The following is a 20,670-nucleotide window of genomic DNA, read 5'->3' as shown; positions in this document are numbered from 1 at the left end:
CAGGTCACAATATTTTGGGATGCTTGCATCCATGTTGGCTCAGGGCATTCCTTGCTCTTCTACTCTGCTCTGTGTTCTATGGTTTGCTAACACCTTAAATAGATTGTTGTGGCACACTAGGAACTACTTGCAAACAGATGCTGTTCACGTTTACTTGCACTGAAACTTTGTACTGCCTGTTGCATGATTATTGAAATTCAGCTTATTGTTAAATTGAAACCAAGTCTATTTCTATTTGCTGAGAAACTCCGCCTGTAGCTTAAATAGCAAACATTTTCATTAAGCCTGAATTCCATTTTAGTTGTTTCTTTAAAATCATTGGTACAACAGTTAATTTCTGAGAGGGACTATTCAAGACCTCAGATCTTTGATTAATTAAAATATAAAGGAGAGAGAATCAAAGGGCTACTGTCACATTGTGTGCTACATTCATATCCTGTGGGAATCAAACACCACGGCATCATGTGTACTGTCTCCTGCCCAATATCCAGTGAATGTCACCACGGTTGCCAGAGAGGTACAGTTTTCTCTCCTTGCAATCAGTTCCTTGGTTGTTGGGGTTTGTGCTGTTCCTTGTCACACGGTGAAGTCCTGTATTTATCCTCTTTGTGTATCCTTGATTCTTTACTCAGTAGGTTTATGAATTCAGATCACTATGGATCTTTCCTTCAAAAGTAAGTTTTGTAAATTCAGAAAATACTAATTTGTCAGTTTTGCTGAGAGGATGCAAAAACAGCAGCACAAATGCTGCTTTCCATCTCACCCCAAGTCTCTCCTTTTACTCAAAATAAGCCTGGCCACTGTATTTTGGACATCCTCTCTATCTTGATGTAATTTCTATCTTTCTGTAATTGCTATTGTTTTTCGCCCTTTATAACCCAGTCTGCATTTTGGTTGTTCATCCTGTCAAACACCAATTCCTGTTTAAACCACTTCGGTGAGTTGGTTGGACAATGCAGATAAAATAGTGAAAATTCTCAGAGGTGGCTTTTCTTTTTTCCTTCCCGTTGGTTTTTATTGTAGTCACCTGTAGAATAAAATCTATGTAGTCATACAGCAAACATGTGATATGCAGGGCACCATGTGGCATTTGCAAACTGCTGCACATCTCTCGAGAGCTACCACAACTATTTTTGTAGAGGTCTTAGGCTTATGACACACGTGCTTAGACCAGTACATGTCTGTGTACATGTGAGAGGTCTGACTGTGCCACTTGTGTGCTATGTTGTTCTAGGTATTCTCCCCACGACAGTACTGGGCCAGGTCAGTGCCCCTGATGCTGATGACTGGGATCGCAAAATCTACCAATTTGAAGGGAAAACATCAAGGTATTTGGAGAGAAAAATGGGAGTTGCGTAAATTTTATGGGAGAATTGAGCACACGTAAAATCATAACAAGCATTTGCACTGACTTTTTTTTGAGAACAAAAGCACTTTGTTCGTTAGACACTTCTTTGTGTAGATCTCCAAAAGCCCTTCTGAGTGTGAGGCTGCAGTAAATAACACTGCATGCTGAACCAGTCTGCTGTCCATTGCCTCATGGGCCAGAACTCTAAATTCCTGTTCACAGTCATACCCACAATCTGCATCAGTGAGCTGCTGCAGGAAACATACCTACTAACTTCTAAATTCCTCATCCAAGCTCCTGGTGTTTCCAAGTCACCACTGCTTTTAAGACCTTATTTGTACTAGATGTACAGACTTGAGAGTGTCTGGGTTGTGACTGGGGCTGAGATGTACATGTGCCACTCAGAGGTTTTGACAGAGGTGTCACTTTCAGTGAATGTATCTACACTAGGAGTTTGCACTGTTTCCAAAGTTATGGGTAATGCAGCTTTAGTCTTCCTACATGCTTAATACAGCACAGGAGCAGGAAGAAACCTTCATGATACACTGGTGAAGAGTCATTAGGAGCCAACAGGAGACAATGTACAAAAGTCCTGTTCTGCTCTGTCCCTTCATGAGGGAACACATCTGCTTTCTTTGATAAATAGAAAGTGGTTCAGAAAAACCATCAGCGAGGATAATTAGTACTTAGCTTTTGAACTTCTCATAGCTTGTTCCTTGGCTTAACTCTTATTACAGGTACTTTATCCTTAATGATAACTCAGGTCTGCTGACTATTAAAGAAGGAACCCCACCAGGAACATACAACATAAGAGTTAGAGTAATTGATGGAGTCTGGCCAGATGTTGTCTCGACTGTAAAGGTTATAGTGAAGGAAATCAAAGATGATGCCCTCCGCAATGCTGGTTCTGTACGAATAAAAGGTAAGCAATGTGCTCAGGTACCCTCTATGTCTTTAATGTTACTGCTGATATACTTAGAATTCTGCTTAGAATGCTCTTAGACATAGGATGAGAATTCATAGTTTTCTAGGTAAGGGTTTGAAAATGCATCTTTGCATGGTCCTCTGATGTTGCATGTGAAGGAACATCTATGGAGAAAAAAGACAGCAAGGAAAAGTTGTCTGATTTCTACACCAACTTTTAAAAACCCCAGCAGCTTACATTTCAGAAGAAAAACGGTATTTGAAAATGTGTCTGCCTGAAATTCACCAAATTCTTTCAACCATTGTGGAAAAGTAAAATCTTCATAAACATGTTTCTGATTAAAAAAAAAAAAAGGAAATTAATAAAAGTCAAAAAAGTTTCAGAACACACAGGTTTAGCAGAAGCAAGCACAGGAAATTTCAGAGCCTAAAAATGAAAATACTGCTGAACTTGCAGTTGAGTCCATTTTCTGCAACCTTATGATTTATTCTGTGATGCTCCTTTCTACTATTGCTACAACAGTTGCAAGAAATGCGTGTCAAGTTTTCAACTTCTGTTACAGGTATCACACCAGAGGAGTTCATATCCCAGTCCCCTGAAAAAGAAAGTAAATACTACCAGATGAAGAAGCTCCTTTCAGAAATTATCTCAGTTCCACTGGAAAATGTTCACATTTTCAGTGTACTGAATAGCCCAAGTCCAATCCAAGGGGTTGATGTTTGGTTTGCAGTTTATGGTCCCCCTTATTATAAAGCAGAAAAGCTTAATGGCAATGTGGCAGCTTCCAGAGCCTCGGTGAGTATCCATGCTGTGTATGAAAGCACAGCCTCTTCTCATTGTGTCTATTCAGGTAATGCCTATTGCCTAGTGAATGTGAACAATTAGAATGATTGAGGGAGTAACGGCTGACAAAAAGATATAGTTTTAATCAGTAAAATCAAACAAGCTTTTTGCACTTATACTAAAGGTTTCAAATATGAATGTTTTAAAAGTCAGACTCTAAATACGTATTAAGTCACCTAAACACAATATGCTTTTAGGACTGTAAACATGTTTTTCCTATTGAAAAGACTGTAAAACACTGTATAAGGATGTGTTTCACAGTTGTCTATGTACATGATGCCTTAATGTTTCAATTTTTAGTTCTCTAGTTGAAACTCCCAAAGCAGTCAAATGTTTCTAGAGTTAAGAGAGCAGTAAAAGAGCCACTCTCCAGTACAAAACCAAGTTGGAAATATGAGTTTAAAATTTAGTGAAGTTCCTTTCCCTCTAGCAAAAAAAAAAAAAATTTGAAAAGAGTTAGATTATTTGCTCTGTTGGAAGCCTGTTGGTACAGAGCTGTGCCAACTCATTCTTGCCAGAAAAGAATTTTATTCACTATTCCAGTGCCAATTCCCACTAGTTTTAAACCAGATGTTCAGATTAAAAATACAGTACAGATGCCATGTAAATAATGAATCAGAACCATTAGTGATAAAAATTTATCCACTCAGTCTCTAATGAATATTGACAGTATTTTTGACCTCAAAATGTTTATTCATGCTGTAATTGACTTACACCAAGGCTTTGGCCTTAACAGATCTAAGACTGAGCTGCCTTTGGCTGTATAGGGTGAGGTAGACATTGGAAGGAATTGGCACAGCAACCAGTTTTGAAAAGAAACTTGGATTTTCATTGCTGTCATTGGCGAACTCAGTGGGAAAGTCAGATGAATACAACTAATTCTTCTTCTTCTTCAGCTGGAAAGCATTCTAGACATAAATATCACCCAGACTGGCATTGATGAATGTGTGACTGCAGACTGCACTCACAGCAGCGGATGCCTCAGTAAGCATGAACAGAACCATGTACCAACCATAACCACAGCGGGAAGCATTTCGCTGGTGTCTGTGACGGTGCTGAGTCGTGCTGTGTGCGGCTGTGCTGCTCGGGAGAATCCTCATCTTTCCTGCTCCTCATACCAGACAAACCCTTGTCTCAATGGTGGCACATGTGTGGATACTGATTTGGGCTACAGGTTGGTAAAGCTTCATAGGGTGTGCAAACAAAATGCATGTGGTGCAGACTGTAAGGAGGATGAGTCGAAGCTTCAGGAACCATCATTGCACATCTTCCCACTGTGGCAGATTTAAGTTTTGTTATACTTCAAACACAGGTCTGGCAAAAGAACTTCTGTGTTCAGGCACATACATTTTATGTTCAACATAGTCTCCAGGAAAATCTTGGGAATATTCCAGGCTGCACCAGTTCCATTAATGCCACCCTGCAAAATGCTCTTACTTTGCGCAGCCTGCTTTAAGCATTTTAATGCTGTTAAACATTTTAATCACATCTCTTATGTCACTTAATAACCTCTTCACCACATTTCTTACCTCATTTGTTTCTCCAAAAATGAGATCTTGTAGATAATATAGTATAAAGATGAAAAAAATGATAGGACTGTACTACTCAGAATTAGCCTGACCCCTTCCAGAATGTGGCTTCCAGAATGTTTGCTTAAAGATAATCAGACCAATATAGGAAAGCAGAAACACTGGCCAGTGTCTTCGTAGCACCCTTGGTAGGGGTCACAGGACTATGGCTGAAGCTGCAGAAGCTCTTGTCATGCTGAAGTTCTCATTGCTGCTCAAATATAATCAGACAGGGAAATTTTGCTGCCCAGAAACTCCAGGTAGGCTCTGTCATCTATCATTTGTTCAGCTCTGAGGTTTCCTTGCTTCTGCTCCCTGTTCAGCAGTTTTGTGTGTCATCTTTTCCTGCATCCTGCCCCCATCATTCTGCTCTCAAAGGTACTAGGAATCTATGGGAAACAGAAACTAAGAAATAGGAGCCCAGCTGCTCTCCCTTCCTGTCCTTCTGCCCACTTCTGTTGTTCCTTTGGTTTCCCACTTACAGGTTCTGTTACTGTCATACTGTGTCTGCTTTTTTCTACATATTAAGGAAAGAACTCCAAGCGTCTCTTGTTTGATACTGTAAAAGAAATAAACTTGCAAGTATCTTGCAATAAGAGTGAAGACATCAAGATCTATGACTGCCACATCCCACTTTTTCTGGGTGATATTATCTTCCCACACCCTTCCTGCAGAGACTGCGACTGGACACAAGCAGAACTTTTTTCCCAATGAGAATAATCAACCATTGTATAAATCTCCCCAGGGAGGTGGCGATTTACCCAGCAGTGGACACTTCTGAGATTCAACTACCAGGATGCTAGGCCATCTTGTCTAGATCATTCTTTTGCCAAGAAAAGTTGGGCCAAATTACACTTGAGGGCCTTTCAACCTGGCATTCTATGATTCTGTAATTCCTTTACTTTTCCTGTCAGCATTATAAAGTCTTCAGACAAGCTGATAACTAAGCCTAGTGACAAGCATGTTTTTCTTTTCTTATGCTGAAGAGGTAAGAGGTTTTCATGGGCTTTATATATTACAACAGGTTCATCATTTACTCACAGAATATCCTTACATAGACATATTATAATTTAGACTAAACTTATATTGTGTTTGTACAAACAAGTCAAAACATTTATTCACAGAAGTTTTGCTAATGCTTTACCTGTACTATGGCCTAGGGGACATGGGGTCCTGCAGTCAGAAGAGACCTTTGCGTCTTCTGTTTGCATGGTGGATATTTTCTTTTTTTATTATTAAATAGATGCAAATGTGCTGCAAATTTTCATGGACCAGACTGCCAGCAGACAAAACACAGCTTCAGAGGCCACGGTTATGCCTGGTTCCCTCCTCTTCAGCCTTGCTTTGAGAGCCGCATCTCCTTAGAGTTTATCACGGAGGTTGCTGATGGACTTCTGTTGTACCATGGACAAGCGGCACAAGGGCAGCCTGGAGAACAGGAAAATTTCATTGCTTTAGGTTAGTACCTTATAAAGTATTTGTGTTTATGTGAAGGTGAGATTCTACTTAGTTCATAGGTTTTGGGGTTTTCATTTTGAAAAGGCTCAGAAAGTTACTTTTGGAGAAAAAGGAGAATGCACAATAGTTTGCCTAATTCATATCTTTGTGTCACTGTTAGAAGCTGGACATTTTTTAAGCTGTCTAAAGATCTTCTCCAACTAAGATCTGACTGCAACAGTCATTTCAACTTCATATGAATGGGAACGTGGTTACTGCATATCCAATAAGACTCTTTCCTTTGCAGAACTCTCTGGTGGTGTCCCATCACTGACCATGAGCCACAGCTCTGGTGAGCTTTTCCTGCAGCTATCACAAAAAGTTAATGTTGCAGACCGCCGCTGGCACAACATTAAAATTATAAATGAAGGAAAGGCAAGTGTAAATACGGGCAGTCCTGTGTAAGCATTAATTCATGTACCCAGTTATTCCTTCTGAATCCTTCCTCCCTTCTGTAGAACTCTTATCAATCAATCAATTTTCCATAATCTCTGAAACAGCAGGGTTAGAATTTTGTCAGTTCAGACATCTTAGTCTTGAAGCAGTGAAGCAGAACAAGGCCTGGAGAAGTCTGATCCAGTTATGAAACTGGCCATGATATTTCATTTAATTAGTCATCCTGCCTGCTGCTTAGAGTTGTGATAATTCAGTGGCTAAATGCTTCCTGATGTGACTGAGTGAAATATTTGTACTTTATCAGAGTGAGAAGCCCTGCCCCACTAAGAGACTGCCCCATCTAAAGAGACTTTAGATGTGTAGCACAAACGAGGTAGATGCACTTTTGTGTACAGGTAATATATTGCTGATAAAACACTGCTAAAGGCATCTGCTAGGCTCCCCCTTTTCTCCCACATAAGACAAGCTGAAGGGCATGTCAGAATCTGGGATGCAGCCTAACAGACCTTCTCCTTTGCTAGATTATCTCTCTGTGTTCTCATCTTGCAGAAAACTCCAAGAATGTCCCATGCTTCCTCTACTATGTCAATGACTTGATCAGAGTCATATCATTCTTTTGTGTGGCTCTTTAGTTTATGCCATCTGCAATAACTTTCCAGATTAGTATGTGAAGTATTTTATTATTTTAACAAAGCTTCCTGCATTGGAACTGCTAGTTGCTATTCTACCTTCTGCTAAGTGAAAGAAAATATGTAATTAAAATATATGCCTCTGGATATAATTGTTTTAAATAATGCCTTTTTCTAGGAAGTGAAGCTGATTCTTGACAACTGTGTGAATGTCTCAGTTGGAGACAATGGCAGTGTCACTAAGAAGATTTCCCAAATGTATCTGTCTGCCTGTGAAGCCTCTGGAGAGATTGTGGGATCTCAAAGGTAAAAGGAAAAGAAGGAAAAAAACCAACAAAAACAACCAAAACAAACAAACAAACAAATAAAAAAAAATCCCCCCCAATAAAATTTGAAACACAACTACTGAAAGAGCTACAGAAAAAGCACGGGTGGGGTGATGAAATCAGCCAAGCTAATGTATTTTGCATGCCACTAAATCTTCCTTTCCCTGCCTCCTCTTCAGCCTGGGTAAACTCTTCAGTGGCCACCAGCCCCTGCAGCTGGGTGGAGTTAAGAAGACTTTGCCTTACCACAACTCACAAAGGCACTTCAGAGGGTTTGTGGGCTGCATACGCAATGTCATCGTTGATAGTAAGGTAGGGCCACAAAGACCAGGTTTGGGTTTGCTGCTAATGATTGTAGGCACCTGCTGTGATGGTTTTCTTTGATCTTTTCCAGGTCTATGATTTAGAGCACCCTGCAGAGTCCCTGAACAGTGCTCCTGGCTGTGTCCTTACGGATGAAATGTGTCAGAGTGGTGGGATGGCCTCCTGTGGCACCCATGGCAAGTGTGTTGGTGGCTGGGATTTCTTCCACTGTGACTGTTCCCCAGGATATGCTGGATTAGCATGTGAAACAGGTACTGCAAGTTCTAGGGAGAAATTCGTGGTGAGGATCTGTGGGAACTGCATCAGACACACTGTTCCAATGTTCAAAGTCAAACTGCCATGACTTCGAACTGAATAGAATAATAACATAATATTATTGAATATAATAATCTATAATAGAATAATAACACCATGCTGTACTCTGGGAATGATTAGATCTTCAAAGATGTAAAGATCTGTTAAATAAAGATAATGTCACAGAGGAGGGTAATGTTAAGAGCTGATTTATTTTGCAGGGTAGGGAAGTGGTCAGATGTTTTGTCCTTTTTATCACCAACTTATTTCTCAGTGGTGAAAGGGGAAATATTCTGCATTGTGCCTTTTTCCTCTGCTCATGCTGATCACAAAATGAAGTTTAATGAACATGTGAAACCTGTGGGCATAACCCTCTTGTTATCTGCAGGCCCCGTTTATAAAATGGGGAAAGTTACATTTTCATCTGTCATTAGAATGAATTGCAAGTTAAGTAATGCCCCCTAGACCACAGTGGTGGGTGTACATGGGAGCATAATATCAGGCTGGCTGCAACAAATGTGTTATCCTGTACAAAGTCAGCATGAAATATGTATCAGAGAACAAAAGCTTCCCATGGTGCATAATGAAAACTTCAGAGATGTTGTATCAAAGTGGAAAATTTTAGCACAATTCAAAAACTTAGGAAATAAATTACTTAACTCCTAGTAGCCCACACACATGTTCAGGGTACAGGGGATATACATTTGAAGTTGGCTCTGTCCCCTCTGTCTTAAAACCTTCATTCAGCCAAGCAGGAATCAGATGTGAGTGGCAGGTGTTTATTGGGACTTTACCTGCCTCTGGGTACAAGGTACAAACAATGTGGTTGATCATAACAGTCTGTAAGGAGCATCAGTGCCCCTAAACTCTGGGGGGTTTTGTTGGAAGAGAATTATCCCACTTAGTCCTGTAGTTTGAGTGAGCTACAGGTGAGGATGAGCAGCAGTGAGCAGCTGGAAAGTAGTGCCTGCAAGCTAGTATTGGATCAATATGTTAGAATTAATGAACAGGACAATGGTGCATTACACATATCCTTTCAGCTGAATGCACTTAATTTTCCATCTTGTATGCAGAACAATAATACCCTATGCAGGCAGCCAGACCCTCTCTTCTTTCTCCATCAGCCCCACAAGACTTAAAAAGTGTGACAGTAAGTTACTCAGTGGAAGCCCTGTCTGTCCAGTGAGGAGGATGACTGGAATTGTAACTGGCATGGTCTAGGCCTGGAGCATGCACTTTTTAAGGTGTTCATAAAGACCACAAAATTGGTTAATATATTTAAGCTATTTGTATTACAGACAGATGATACTGGTTTATAAACATCTGCCTGGATTTAAATCCTGCTCTGTTTTGCATTATTTTGAAATACTGCTTTACAAGCCCAGCTGCTGTATTGGTTCTACTCCTCATTACTGTGGGACAAACCAAGGGCTCAGAAAGTAATTGTTCAAAATCTGTAAGTCATATCCTCATGTAACAGAAAAACGTTGATTTGCACCAGCTTCTTCTAATATACTGGACTGCAAAATGCTGGTGTGCAGCTGGTGCTTTATGAAGGAGTGTGACACACTCACAGCAGGGAGCAGACAGCTGAGGACAGGAGTGTCTGGAGCATCCCAGGGAAACCCATGCCTGCTCATCAGTTAGAACCTATAGCTGCAGACACTGAAAAAGAGAGAACTGGGTTAGGAACAATAATGTGGGGGGAAAAAGCTAGAGGAGAAAAGTAAACATGCTTCAAAAAAGGAAAGAGAGGAGACAAACAGTGAAAGGAAAAGAGAGTGCAGAAATTCAGTCTCCTGATCATTTGATATTTTATGTCCTGGGAACCAAACTAAATGCCCCAGGATGAGCTGGGTACTCTTAGGATTTCTACTGCATGACACTGATGTCTGATGAGCCCGTTGGTGACCCAGTGTCTGTCCTGTATATTAATGAACTTGAACTATCTCTTTACTTGGTGAAATTTCTTTTTTTCAACTAAGCTTGGCCCAAAACAGATCTAGAATTGCTGCCAGCTAATAAGACTGAAATAGGTGCCTTTTCTGCAAGAAGGGCCTGGGTAGTGGTCTTTGATTTCCACAGAAGTGTGCAGTGCAACTTCATCAAACTCTGTGCTGGACCCTGGGTGCCTCAGAGGGATAGGGAAACAAATAATTTCAGTGCTTTTTCCCTAGTTAAAATAGTAAACACTAACTTAATCTCTCTTTGTAATTAAAAAAACCCTGTGCCCTCCCTGAGACTTTCTCCTGTGCCAATTGAAATGGGAAGTAAAAGGCATATTTTCTAACAATGGGGGTTTTACCATGGCACTAAACTACTGAAAGAAACATTTGATTCTTTTCTTTGGTTGTTTTTTTGGGGGGGTTGTTTGGTTTTTCTATTTTTCAGATCAACATGAGCGACTTTATTGGAAAATATGCTTCAGATTTTAAAAAAAAGTTATTTGGGCACAGTGTAGGAGTGATTGGGTAGAACATATAGCTTGTAACAGGCAGACTGCAATAGACAGTATCGAATTGTCTCTTTCCTGCCTAAATTCTGAATCCTTCATTTGTTGGTTTTCTCTTAATTCCCGTTGAAGTGTGACAGAGGTTGCTTTCCATGATGCTTCATTGTATTGCCAAAATCCTTTAAAAACTAAAGCTCTGACATTCAGAGCTAGTAAATTCTCAAAGAGCAGAAATCTGAGGGAGTAGCCATTTCTGATGTTTTCACTTTGACTTTGTGTGCTGTGCTCAGTTCTTCCAGAATGGGCTTTCGGAAGGGACAGCTGGATCCATTTCGAGCCGAGGAGCACCCTGAGCGCTCGGAGCACTCGGATCCAGCTGATGGTGCGCACCCGGCTCTCCCGCAGCACCCTGCTCAGCCTGGCCTCTGCGGATGGCAGCGGCCACATCCGACTGGAGGTGAGCCCAGCTGCTCTGCGTGAGCGCCCTGAATTGGTCACAGAGTACCACAGTCAGAGAAAAAGATGCAGTTTCTGATTAAAGACACTTATTCTGTAATGTAATAAAGAGCAAGAATTTCCCATATGAAGGGAATTACTCTCATTTGTGTACTCTCATCAAACACAAATTCATTTTATGAATTTATGAAATTCAATTTATGAATTTCATGGCATAAATTCTAGTTTGCACTCCCTGTAAAAGGTCCATGTGATGTATGTGAATGAAGAAGATTGTTCTGCTTGTCCTGCTTGCTTTTTCCCTTGGCTTCTATCTCTCTCTGTCTGTATAACTTGCTTCTACATTTTTGTTGCTGTTGAAAAAAGCTGTCTGGACTGTACTAGCTAGAGAGAGGCTAATTAGTCTAATTGAAACAGGAGGGTTAGCTGGGAAGACTTAGATGTGGATTTCAGTAGGGAGAAGACTGATTAAAGAGTTCATGTGAGTAAGAAGAGTGGCCTGTTAAAAAAAAAAAGAGTTGATAATTCCTGCACCTGTAGTTTTCTTGTGGTAACTTTTGTCTGGGAATAAAGCACTTAAAAACAAGAGTGCCATTTCCATTTTAAAAACTCACATCCATTCCTTGAGGCAGGACTATGTAATAACATTTAGAAGTGCATTTCTGTTATTAAAGGTTTTTATCATCTTCTTCTAGGTGGTTGAGGGTTTCTTTAGTGTTAACTTCAGTTTGGGGGACAAAAATCACTCTTTGAGAATGAGAACATTACGTATAAACAATGGCCAGTGGGTTCTTCTGACTATGGAGCGCTACAACAACGAGTTTACCCTGCGTGTTAACAGTGGTGGAGGTGATCAAGAAGTCACCTCTGTCTTGGGTAAGAATAGATGGTTTGAAATGGATTGGGCAAGCATCGTGCTAGGAAACCGCCTTCCCAGTCATTCAGAGAGTGATTTCCAAGGTAAGTGATATGATGGATTCCTAATAGGGGGGAATTAAAGCCTGAAAGTGCATATTTGAGTATATTGGATAGTCTAAATGTCAGGGAACAATTCCCATATGGATTGCTATGCCCTTAATCTACTGGGGAATCCAATGTGCAACCCTATGTGCCATTGTATCTGGTTCTAGTGAAGATGTGAGATTTCCTGTAAATATTAAAAAAATAGCACTTCAGATTTTTGTTTCATGGAATGGGTTGGAAGAGGTCTTTAAGATCATCTTGTTCCAAACCCTCTGTCAGGGGCAGGGGCACTTCCACTAGACCAGTGTTTCCCATGCCTCAAGCAGTGTATTCATGGTGTGAACTTCACTCTTGTTTTTGCCTCGGAAGGATTTAAGGAACAGGCAAAACAACTTTTGGCAGGAGGAGAAAGAATTGCAAGGCAATTTATGGTGCTCTCTCCATTTCCTAGGGTTGAGTGCTGAGACTTAGAGATTGTGGTTCAACAAGAAGACAGCTTTTTCCATTCTGTTGCTTTTTATTCAGGCCCACTTTTAAGATTATATCTTAAATCTAGATTAATTTGCTGGAGCTGTTCTGATTCATAGCACAGTTCTGCTGAACTGTGGTATTGGTACAGTGCAGCTCTCCTGGAGAAGTATTGTCAACCTGTAGATTGACCAGAGCACAATAGACACATGTTCTGTAGCTCTCCTAAAATACAACTGAGGAGCATATGGATGTTTTTAAACATTTTAAGTTTTCTGCAATGCTCTACATTCTCCTGCTTACGTGCTGGGGGCAAGGCTTGAGGTGGGGAAGGAGCTAACTCAGTGTACTTCTGTGCATACTCGTCTGCTTTGTTGCAGGCTGCATGCGTGATGTCCAGCTGGATGGTCGGCCGCTCCTCATGGAAGGCAGAAGCACAGAGTTCGGATTAATTCTGAGGAGGCAAGGGGTCACCATGGGATGCCATTCCAGTGCCTGCAGCAGCCAGCCCTGTTACAGCCCCTTCCTTTGTGTAGATCTTTGGAGAAAATATGAATGCCGGTACATGAAGCTTTTGTTTTCATCCAGGGATGGCTGGGAAGTTCTTTCTCTCCACATTTGACCAGGCAACTTGCTTCTAACAGTGTGGCTGCTGGCCAGAGAGAGCCATTCCAAGGATAAATCCTTCTCTCTATCTCATCTTCTATCATGGACTAGACTTGCCTTTTTCTGCAAGTCTGGTATGGAACCTTATTACTCCACCTTTTTTTCCATGGTGAGAAGATCACCAGAAGGCCAGTGAGAAAACGAAATGTCCTTTGATAAAAGGTGGATTGCAAAAGCTTTGGTCTGTCCTCTGTATGAAATTACTAATATAGCGTATACATACATTTACAGTGTATATAGACAGTGTGTGCATGTGAATAGACACATAGATAAATACAGATATGTATATAAAAGATATATTTTTATAAATACATGTATTTATATTGCAAATACAATACATATTTACATGTATTTCCTGTAAAGTACTTGAAATTAATCCTAATTTGTCTGAAACAATGAGACTTTCAAAATTAGACGGTCACAAAGCTGGATTCTAAAATTGGCTTCCTAGGGCCAGAGCCAAAGCCCAACAGCTCTTATCCTACACAGTTAGTTTTTTGGAGAAGACCCACTATTTAAAGAAAAATTTCAAAATATTTATTAAAATAAGCAAATCATAATACAGGTATTTCTGTTTTAAAAACCCAAACATAAATACACTCAGGACTGAGAGGAGGAATCACTTGAATTCTTGGAATTCAGACAAAATTTGGCACTTCTGAAGTCTGGTGATTTTTTGCTAGAAGAAGCTGTGAGGTGGTTTTAAGTGTGCCTGGAGATACTCTGTTCTTTATTGTTCTTCTGAAAGAACAATATTACGTCTCTGCCATTTTTTCAGTAGAATTTCTTCTTTGGATTGCAGACAGAAAGTCTGTGACCTCACACTATACCTCCAGGGCCTCTCCAATTACACGCAAGAAGAAATTAATCCTGAAAGACAAGACGAGTCATTCTGAGGAGGTCAATGACATTTCTCCCCAGGGTGCAAAGGAACATTACTAAACTCGTACCGTGTGCTTGCTAGCTCTTTTCCTATTGATATAAGCTGTCCATTTTCTTTTAGGGGCTTTGATTAGAACATGGATGTAGAAAAAGGGTTAGTCAGAAAGTGATGGCTCCCTCTTTTAAGGGAAGAGTGAAGCTCTTCTGCATATCTTCTGGATCAGGAAACCAGAACATGTGTTCATGTTTTCATAAGTCTACTGGCTCTCCAAGTTAGACTTTTCATGTATTTCAAACCTTCAATGTGGATTTGTGGTTTGCTTGAAAATAATTAAACTTTAAAGAAACAGTAACAAGCTTTGCACAGAACAACAAAGAGCTCCAGATGCCTTGCTTGCCTATAAGATATCATCTGCTTTGGTTGTCCAGGTGCCCAGCTGGGAAAGTAGAAGTGACTGACACCCTTACAGGGCTCAGACACTGTATCTCATCCCCCTGTGGACACTGGACCTGTAGGAATGGGGGTACCTGTGTGGCTCAATCCCAAGACAAGACTATCTGCCAGTGCCCTGAAGGTTACAAGGGAAGATGGTGTGAAATTAGCCAGGTGAAGGCTGGAAGACCTGTTGGACTAAGCTCTGGCTCTATTCTGGCAATCAGCATGTGCCTCCTTGTCTTCCTAGGTAGGAAATCATGTACCCTTTTTCCTTATTTTTAATCTTGTACCTTGTTCTACGGAATTAAGTCTGCTTTACCTTTGAGTGTTGTGATCTGTGTTTCACCTTTTCTGGAGATCACTGTTTGAGGATGCTGAGAGGCAGACAACAGCACATTGTTACAGTTTACTTGCTTTGAAGACAGTTCAAGCAAAGTTAGGACTTTTCTCTTCCAGAGTCACTTACTTTCAATCCTTAAGAAAGAGCTTTCCAGCCTTGTGTGCAACTCTGTGTGCAACCACATCCATTTGAAACTCCCACCTGTCCTGAGCCCTTACACTTGCAGTAGGCAGGAACTACAGCTACATATGCTCTTCACATATTAGGAAGGAAGAGGTCTTCTAGAAAGTTCATGGTCTTAAAAGGCAAGCCTCATTTAAAGTGTGGGCAGAGAGAGATGTTCACAGTATGTCCTTTTTTCAGCTGAACTTTGGCTGAAAAGTTAATAACACCATAAAACTGTGTTCATGTTGATAAACTGCATACACATCTCATAATAGCAAAGACTCCATGATTATATTACACTTGTAACCTTCATTAAAACAGTGGTTTACTTACTTTGGGTATCTTATTTACTCAGGATTGGTGAAAGGCCAGAGATTGGCCAAAATGCCTTCTATTTAAATGGATTCCTTTAGGTAAGTAAAATACCCTTTTAATGAAGTTTATGATGTAATATACATAGATTATTCTTTACGTTCATGAATTTACGTTGTTTATGTATTAATAATACTCATTTCTTACCTGCAAATTTAGTTGTCAAATTAAGCGTTGATTTAATATGTCAGGAATCATATTACTACTTATTTATCATGCAACAAATATTGCCATATGTCATGTAACAAATGTGTCTTTATTTCTTCCAGCACTCTTGGTTTCCTACACAGTGTGGAGTCAGTGGGGAAGTTCAGGGTTTCGGAAAGGAGGAATTTACCACATTCCTGAAGAGCGTGAAAGCTGGGAGGATGTTAGAGAAAATGTCTTCAATTATAATGAAGAAGGAGGTGGAGAACGTGACCAGGTATGATGCAGCTTCAATCCAACTTTGCAAATCCAACCTCTCCTCACTTTCCTTTCCCAGACCTTTTAGCTAACTTCTTATCAGATTGGCTTTTTTCTTCTTTTTCTTTCTTTCTTTTTTTTTTTTTTTTTTTTTTAACCTGAAGTCCTCTTAAGTGGGAGGCTTCTATTTCAACCCAATCTGTACTTTTAATGATGCTGGTCATGTGCGCCCACTTTCAAGGGAGCTGCTCTGTACACATCATTGTTGCTTTAGCTAAAACTATCATTACACTGAGGGATTTGGTATGATCTGAACTTAGTCCTCTGAACTAGGCACTCTCTTCTTCAGCTTGTAGAAAACTCATAGAATTTAGTCTTGTGTTGCCTTGTTTTGTAAAATATTTTTTGAATCAGTTTTCTTTTGAGTTGTTTCTCTCTGACAATTGCATTCTCTTTGTTTCCAGAATGCTTATGATATAGATGAACTGAAGAAACCTCTCCATAAAACCCCTCGCTCCTCTTTGCGAGCAGCTGCTCCACACTCCAGGACACCAACTGGCCCCAAAAGAGACTCACTCCCAAAGCATGCACATCAAAAACAATCAATATCAGCTGTTACCAGCATCCCAGACTTCAAGGAATATGTTTCTCAAATCATACGGGATGCAGACAATGATCTAAAGATTCTTCCAGCTGACACTCTTCATTTCTACTGCTTGGAAGGGCAGTGCTCTCTAGCAGGGAGCCTTAGCTCATTAGATTCCATCAGTGGGGATGAAGATCTAAATTACGATTGCCTCCAAGAGTGGGGGTCAAAGTTTGAGAAGCTTAAAGAACTCTATGTGGTCTCAAATGAAAATCTGTAACTGGAGTTAAAGGAACTGGACACATTGTCATGACATGTGGACACTACTTTTAAAAATGCCCTTTTTTATATATAAGTTACATCAAGTAACTTATGTGATACAAGTTTTTAGTTACAATAGCATGATATACTCACTTTTCCCAGGAGTGATTATCAGAATGATCTTTTTATATGCACTGTACAAAGTTATTTCATTATATAAGTGCAAAGACTTTTAAAGCGTGAATTTTCTTGAAAACATCAGAACGTAGGTTATCTATAGAGTAGTATTATAATATCCTTTTTTATTTATGTAGACCACAGTGGCTTACTAGAATTATCCTGGATGCAAGAACTTGAATTATTTTCACCCTAGTATTAATATGAAACCTGTCAGGTGGGTAACAATGAATAGGGCATTCTTTTTTTAAATTGAATTAATTTTAGACTGTGAAATAATTATTACTGATGTTAAATATAAAACATTTACAATTTCTGTTTTCTTGTCAGCTTTTGTTTTATCCTCCTAAACTCTGCTCTTCTGTGACACGACACACACCACTCACTGTTACAGGCTGCTCAACTCTGTGGGACTTTTTCTGTCTGTTCCTTTTTTCTAATTACCAAGGGGAAAGAGTAGCAAGATCCCATCTGTGACCATGACTTTGTGAAAATTTTACACTCTTAAAGGCAGTCTTGAGACCTGGAAGACATTTCTGTTCAGTAAACTTTTATGTCCAACTTTGCTTTTCACATGGAACCCTTCTTCACAGTATGCAGCTGGAAAACAGAAGAGCTGATAGCAGGTGTGAGGACAAGCTAGAAGGGCATCCAAGCAAAAACTGGAATTGAATTCTTTCAATCAGGACAGTCTTGTGAAAACTGGAATCCTCAAAACAGAAAGCATGGGACACCTAGCCTCTACTCCTTTGCCTCCTGCTGCTCTCCAAAACATGACTGGCTTTAAAACCAGTCTGGTTTTAAAAACATGACTGGTTTTAAAACCAGTATGGAAAAAAGGGAATCAGAGGCTTCTGAAATCTGTCATGGACTTGAACGCTTATCTCTGTGACCTTGGGTTAATCACCTGGTTCTTTCCCTTTCTCTCTTAACTCCTCTGAAATGGGGCAGCTCCCAATGCATGGGGTGATGTATGATGGTTAATAGGTGCTTACAGTGTGCTTGTAGGCTCTGAAGCACCAAGGGTTTTTAAATAGTTTTCAACTCAGTGAGATTTTTTTAATGACCATGATACTCAACATTTCTTTTTTATCAAAGTCTTGACACTTGTTTTGATTTATAATTAATGTTTTAAAATAAGATTTTTCATCACTCTTCATCATTTTACTTGGCATAAAGAATGCAAATGTAAATTAGTTTGTACCTAGAAGGAAGATTTTAATACTATTAGAATAAATAGTTTACATCAAAAATTGATTGAACAAAAGTACCATGTGAACTGAATAAAACATTTTGCATTCATTTAATAAAATCATTTGTATCAATGATACTATATTAGTAATATTTATTAGAAAGATTTGGAGAACGTATCACCATGAGCCACTCCTTCATGCAAAAACCTTGCATGCCTGGGCACTGATCGTTCTTACAAAGTCATAAAAAATAAATATGGTGGATATATTAACATATTGCCACATCTTGTTTAATGTAAATTTTTCTTCCTTTCTAAAGATATATGTGTAGTGTGGTAAGAAACTACAACAATTCTTTCACCAAGGGATATTACATGTGTTGTTGCTGCAAATGAAAACTGCTGAGCCACAGAACTTCAGTAAGGTGACTCTTCCAAGTGTTGAATTCTCACAACATTTTCATAAAGTGGACATACATTTTGATTGCCCTTTATTAAGTTACCTCTTCTGAACTTGGTAGCAAGTAAAGTTGAGTGTAATTATTGGTAAACTATCTCTTCCAAAAGAGACTAATTTGAATAATGTGCTACAAATCATGCTAACAGACTATGATCTCCCTAAGGGTTATTTTGTAATTCATATTCTGAAACTGGACATTTTACATATGGATGCATTAAACAATAACTCAGAAAAGCTGAAGCAGTAGTTAATTTTTTTCCTCAAATAACTAAACACATAAAGTAACATGCACAACAGACAATAAATTACATTGAACTCAGGATATGTAATGGACTTCTGTCCTCATGGAAGATGAGAAAGAACTATCCTCTATCTCCTTGGGTCACTTATAGCAAAATGCAGAATGCTTAGAGCTGAGACATGTGACAGCCCCAAGAGTCATACCATTTGCTTGAAAGCATGGTCCAAACACTTCTTGAACTGTCAGGCTTGGTGCTGCAACTACTTCCCTAGGTAGCCCATTCCACTGCCCGACCACCCTTTGGGGTGAAAAACTTTTCTAGTACTGTAATATTATTGTATGTAATCACATAGCTGCATTGCAAACCTCCTGTGCAGCCTTTGTGAACTCTTCTCTTGGTAAAATATTAGAGAAACTCAGCCAATTACTGAAATAGATAAAAGTTTCTGCTAGTCATCCTGCTTCTCCCCAGGACATCTACATTTTAAGAACACGGATATTTGAAAAGCTTGAGAACCAGATCCTGGCTAGTTGCAGTTGAGAGAGAGGCACAGTCAGACATGGACTATGCAAATACTGACACCTTAATGACTTTGGAAGTTACTGCTGAAAGTGTGGCTCTTCTGCCACTTCATTCCTAAGACGGACATGGAGCTGTTGGAGCAAGTCCAGAGGGGGCCCATGAAGTTGATAAGAGGACAGGAGCATCCCCGCTGTGCAGACAGGCTGAGAAAGTTGGAGCTGTTCAGCCTGGAGAAGGGTAGGTTGTGTGGAGACCTCATAGAAGCCTTTCGGTACCTGAAGCAAGCCTACAGGAAAGCTGGAGAGGGATTCTTTGCCAGGAACAGTAATGATAGCACAAGGAGGAGTGGGTACAAATGGAAAGAGGGGAAATTTATGTTAACTATTAGGAAAAAAAATCTTAACGATGCACATAAAAGCCGTGCTATGAAAAGCCAATGTCCATAAAGGACGCAGAGGAGTCCTGCAATTTCCTTCTATTAAAGGGAGAGAGTCCACCAGGCCAATTCCCCACAGGGTGTCTCTTGAGATTTTGGAGGACATAGCCTCCTTTTATCCTAAACTCCCAACCACTTGCCCTCTTTGTTTCCCCATTGGCTGAGGTACCAGGAAGGTACAGCCTTCCCAAAATGCCTACCATATATTCCCCCAAAAACATGTATCCTCATTTTCCCCTAAAGTTTGGAAGTTCAGACTGTCTGGGTTCTGTGGATCCACCGAAAGTTCAGACCATCTGGGCTCTGCGATGGACTTCACAGGCCTGTTTCTCCTAATACCCTAAGGTTCAGGAATTCAAAATGTCTGGTCAAAACGCCTGGGTTCTGTCACAAACTCGTGGAGCTCGATGTTCCTAGAGACCCATTCCAAAGACCGCATTTCTCCTAAATCTCCCAAATCATCTCCTCATCGAATCAATTGTAAAGACACTAGCACACACCTTTCCCATGAGCTGTGAGGGTGGTGAAACACTGGAACAGGTTGCCCAGGGAGGCTGTGGATGCCCCAACCCTGGAAGTGTTCAAGGCCAGGCTGGACGGGGCTCTGGGCAGCCTGGTCTGCTGGGAGGTGTCTGTCCACGGCAGGAGTGGTTGGGACTAGATGACCCTTCAAGTGTGTTCCAACCCCTTAACATTCCATGATTCCACGATTTAAATCTGCCTCCGTGGATCAAGGTCCTAATTTCTTTACCCTTTCATGAGGCATTAGGGTGTGCACGGGCAGGAGCATGGAGGGTGAGCCACTTATCGGCCGGAGTGACCTGAGGGGATCGCGGTGGGCGCAAAGGCAGAGGGACGGCTGCGGGGGGTGGCAGGGGGATACGCGTGGAACTAGTGATTTCGGAGAGCAGACCACCGAGCCCGCACGGGAAGCAGGCTGTTACACCGACAGGACACCCCTGCGGAGAGGCCGCGGGTCCGCGGCCGGGCCCTGCCCCGTCGGCGCCGCCCCCTCCGCGCCGCGGCGGGCGGGCTCTGC

General features: G+C 40.6%; 1 protein-coding gene across 1 annotated transcript in view; it reads left to right on the top strand.

Moving 5' to 3' along the window:
• Positions 1-18,645, top strand: part of LOC134547228 (neural-cadherin-like) — a 55,602-nt gene extending 36,957 nt beyond the window's left edge. The window contains exons 19-33 of the mRNA XM_063390941.1: positions 1,235-1,328; positions 2,086-2,270; positions 2,836-3,068; positions 4,013-4,290; positions 5,928-6,142; positions 6,429-6,556; positions 7,385-7,512; positions 7,712-7,844; positions 7,927-8,107; positions 10,893-11,059; positions 11,754-12,018; positions 12,870-13,050; positions 14,467-14,720; positions 15,620-15,774; positions 16,220-18,645. Of these exons, the coding sequence (XP_063247011.1) occupies positions 1,235-1,328; positions 2,086-2,270; positions 2,836-3,068; positions 4,013-4,290; positions 5,928-6,142; positions 6,429-6,556; positions 7,385-7,512; positions 7,712-7,844; positions 7,927-8,107; positions 10,893-11,059; positions 11,754-12,018; positions 12,870-13,050; positions 14,467-14,720; positions 15,620-15,774; positions 16,220-16,621 (2,999 nt within the window). The 3' untranslated portion in view covers positions 16,622-18,645. The remainder of the gene's footprint in view (positions 1-1,234; positions 1,329-2,085; positions 2,271-2,835; positions 3,069-4,012; positions 4,291-5,927; positions 6,143-6,428; positions 6,557-7,384; positions 7,513-7,711; positions 7,845-7,926; positions 8,108-10,892; positions 11,060-11,753; positions 12,019-12,869; positions 13,051-14,466; positions 14,721-15,619; positions 15,775-16,219) is intronic.
• The last annotated feature ends 2,025 nt before the right edge of the window (positions 18,646-20,670 follow it).

Source organism: Prinia subflava, chromosome 1, assembly GCF_021018805.1.
Source record: "Prinia subflava isolate CZ2003 ecotype Zambia chromosome 1, Cam_Psub_1.2, whole genome shotgun sequence".
Taxonomy (NCBI): Eukaryota; Metazoa; Chordata; class Aves; order Passeriformes; family Cisticolidae; genus Prinia; species Prinia subflava.
The sequence above is the reverse complement of the archived record's forward strand: the minus strand, read 5'-3'. Positions and strand labels throughout refer to the sequence as shown.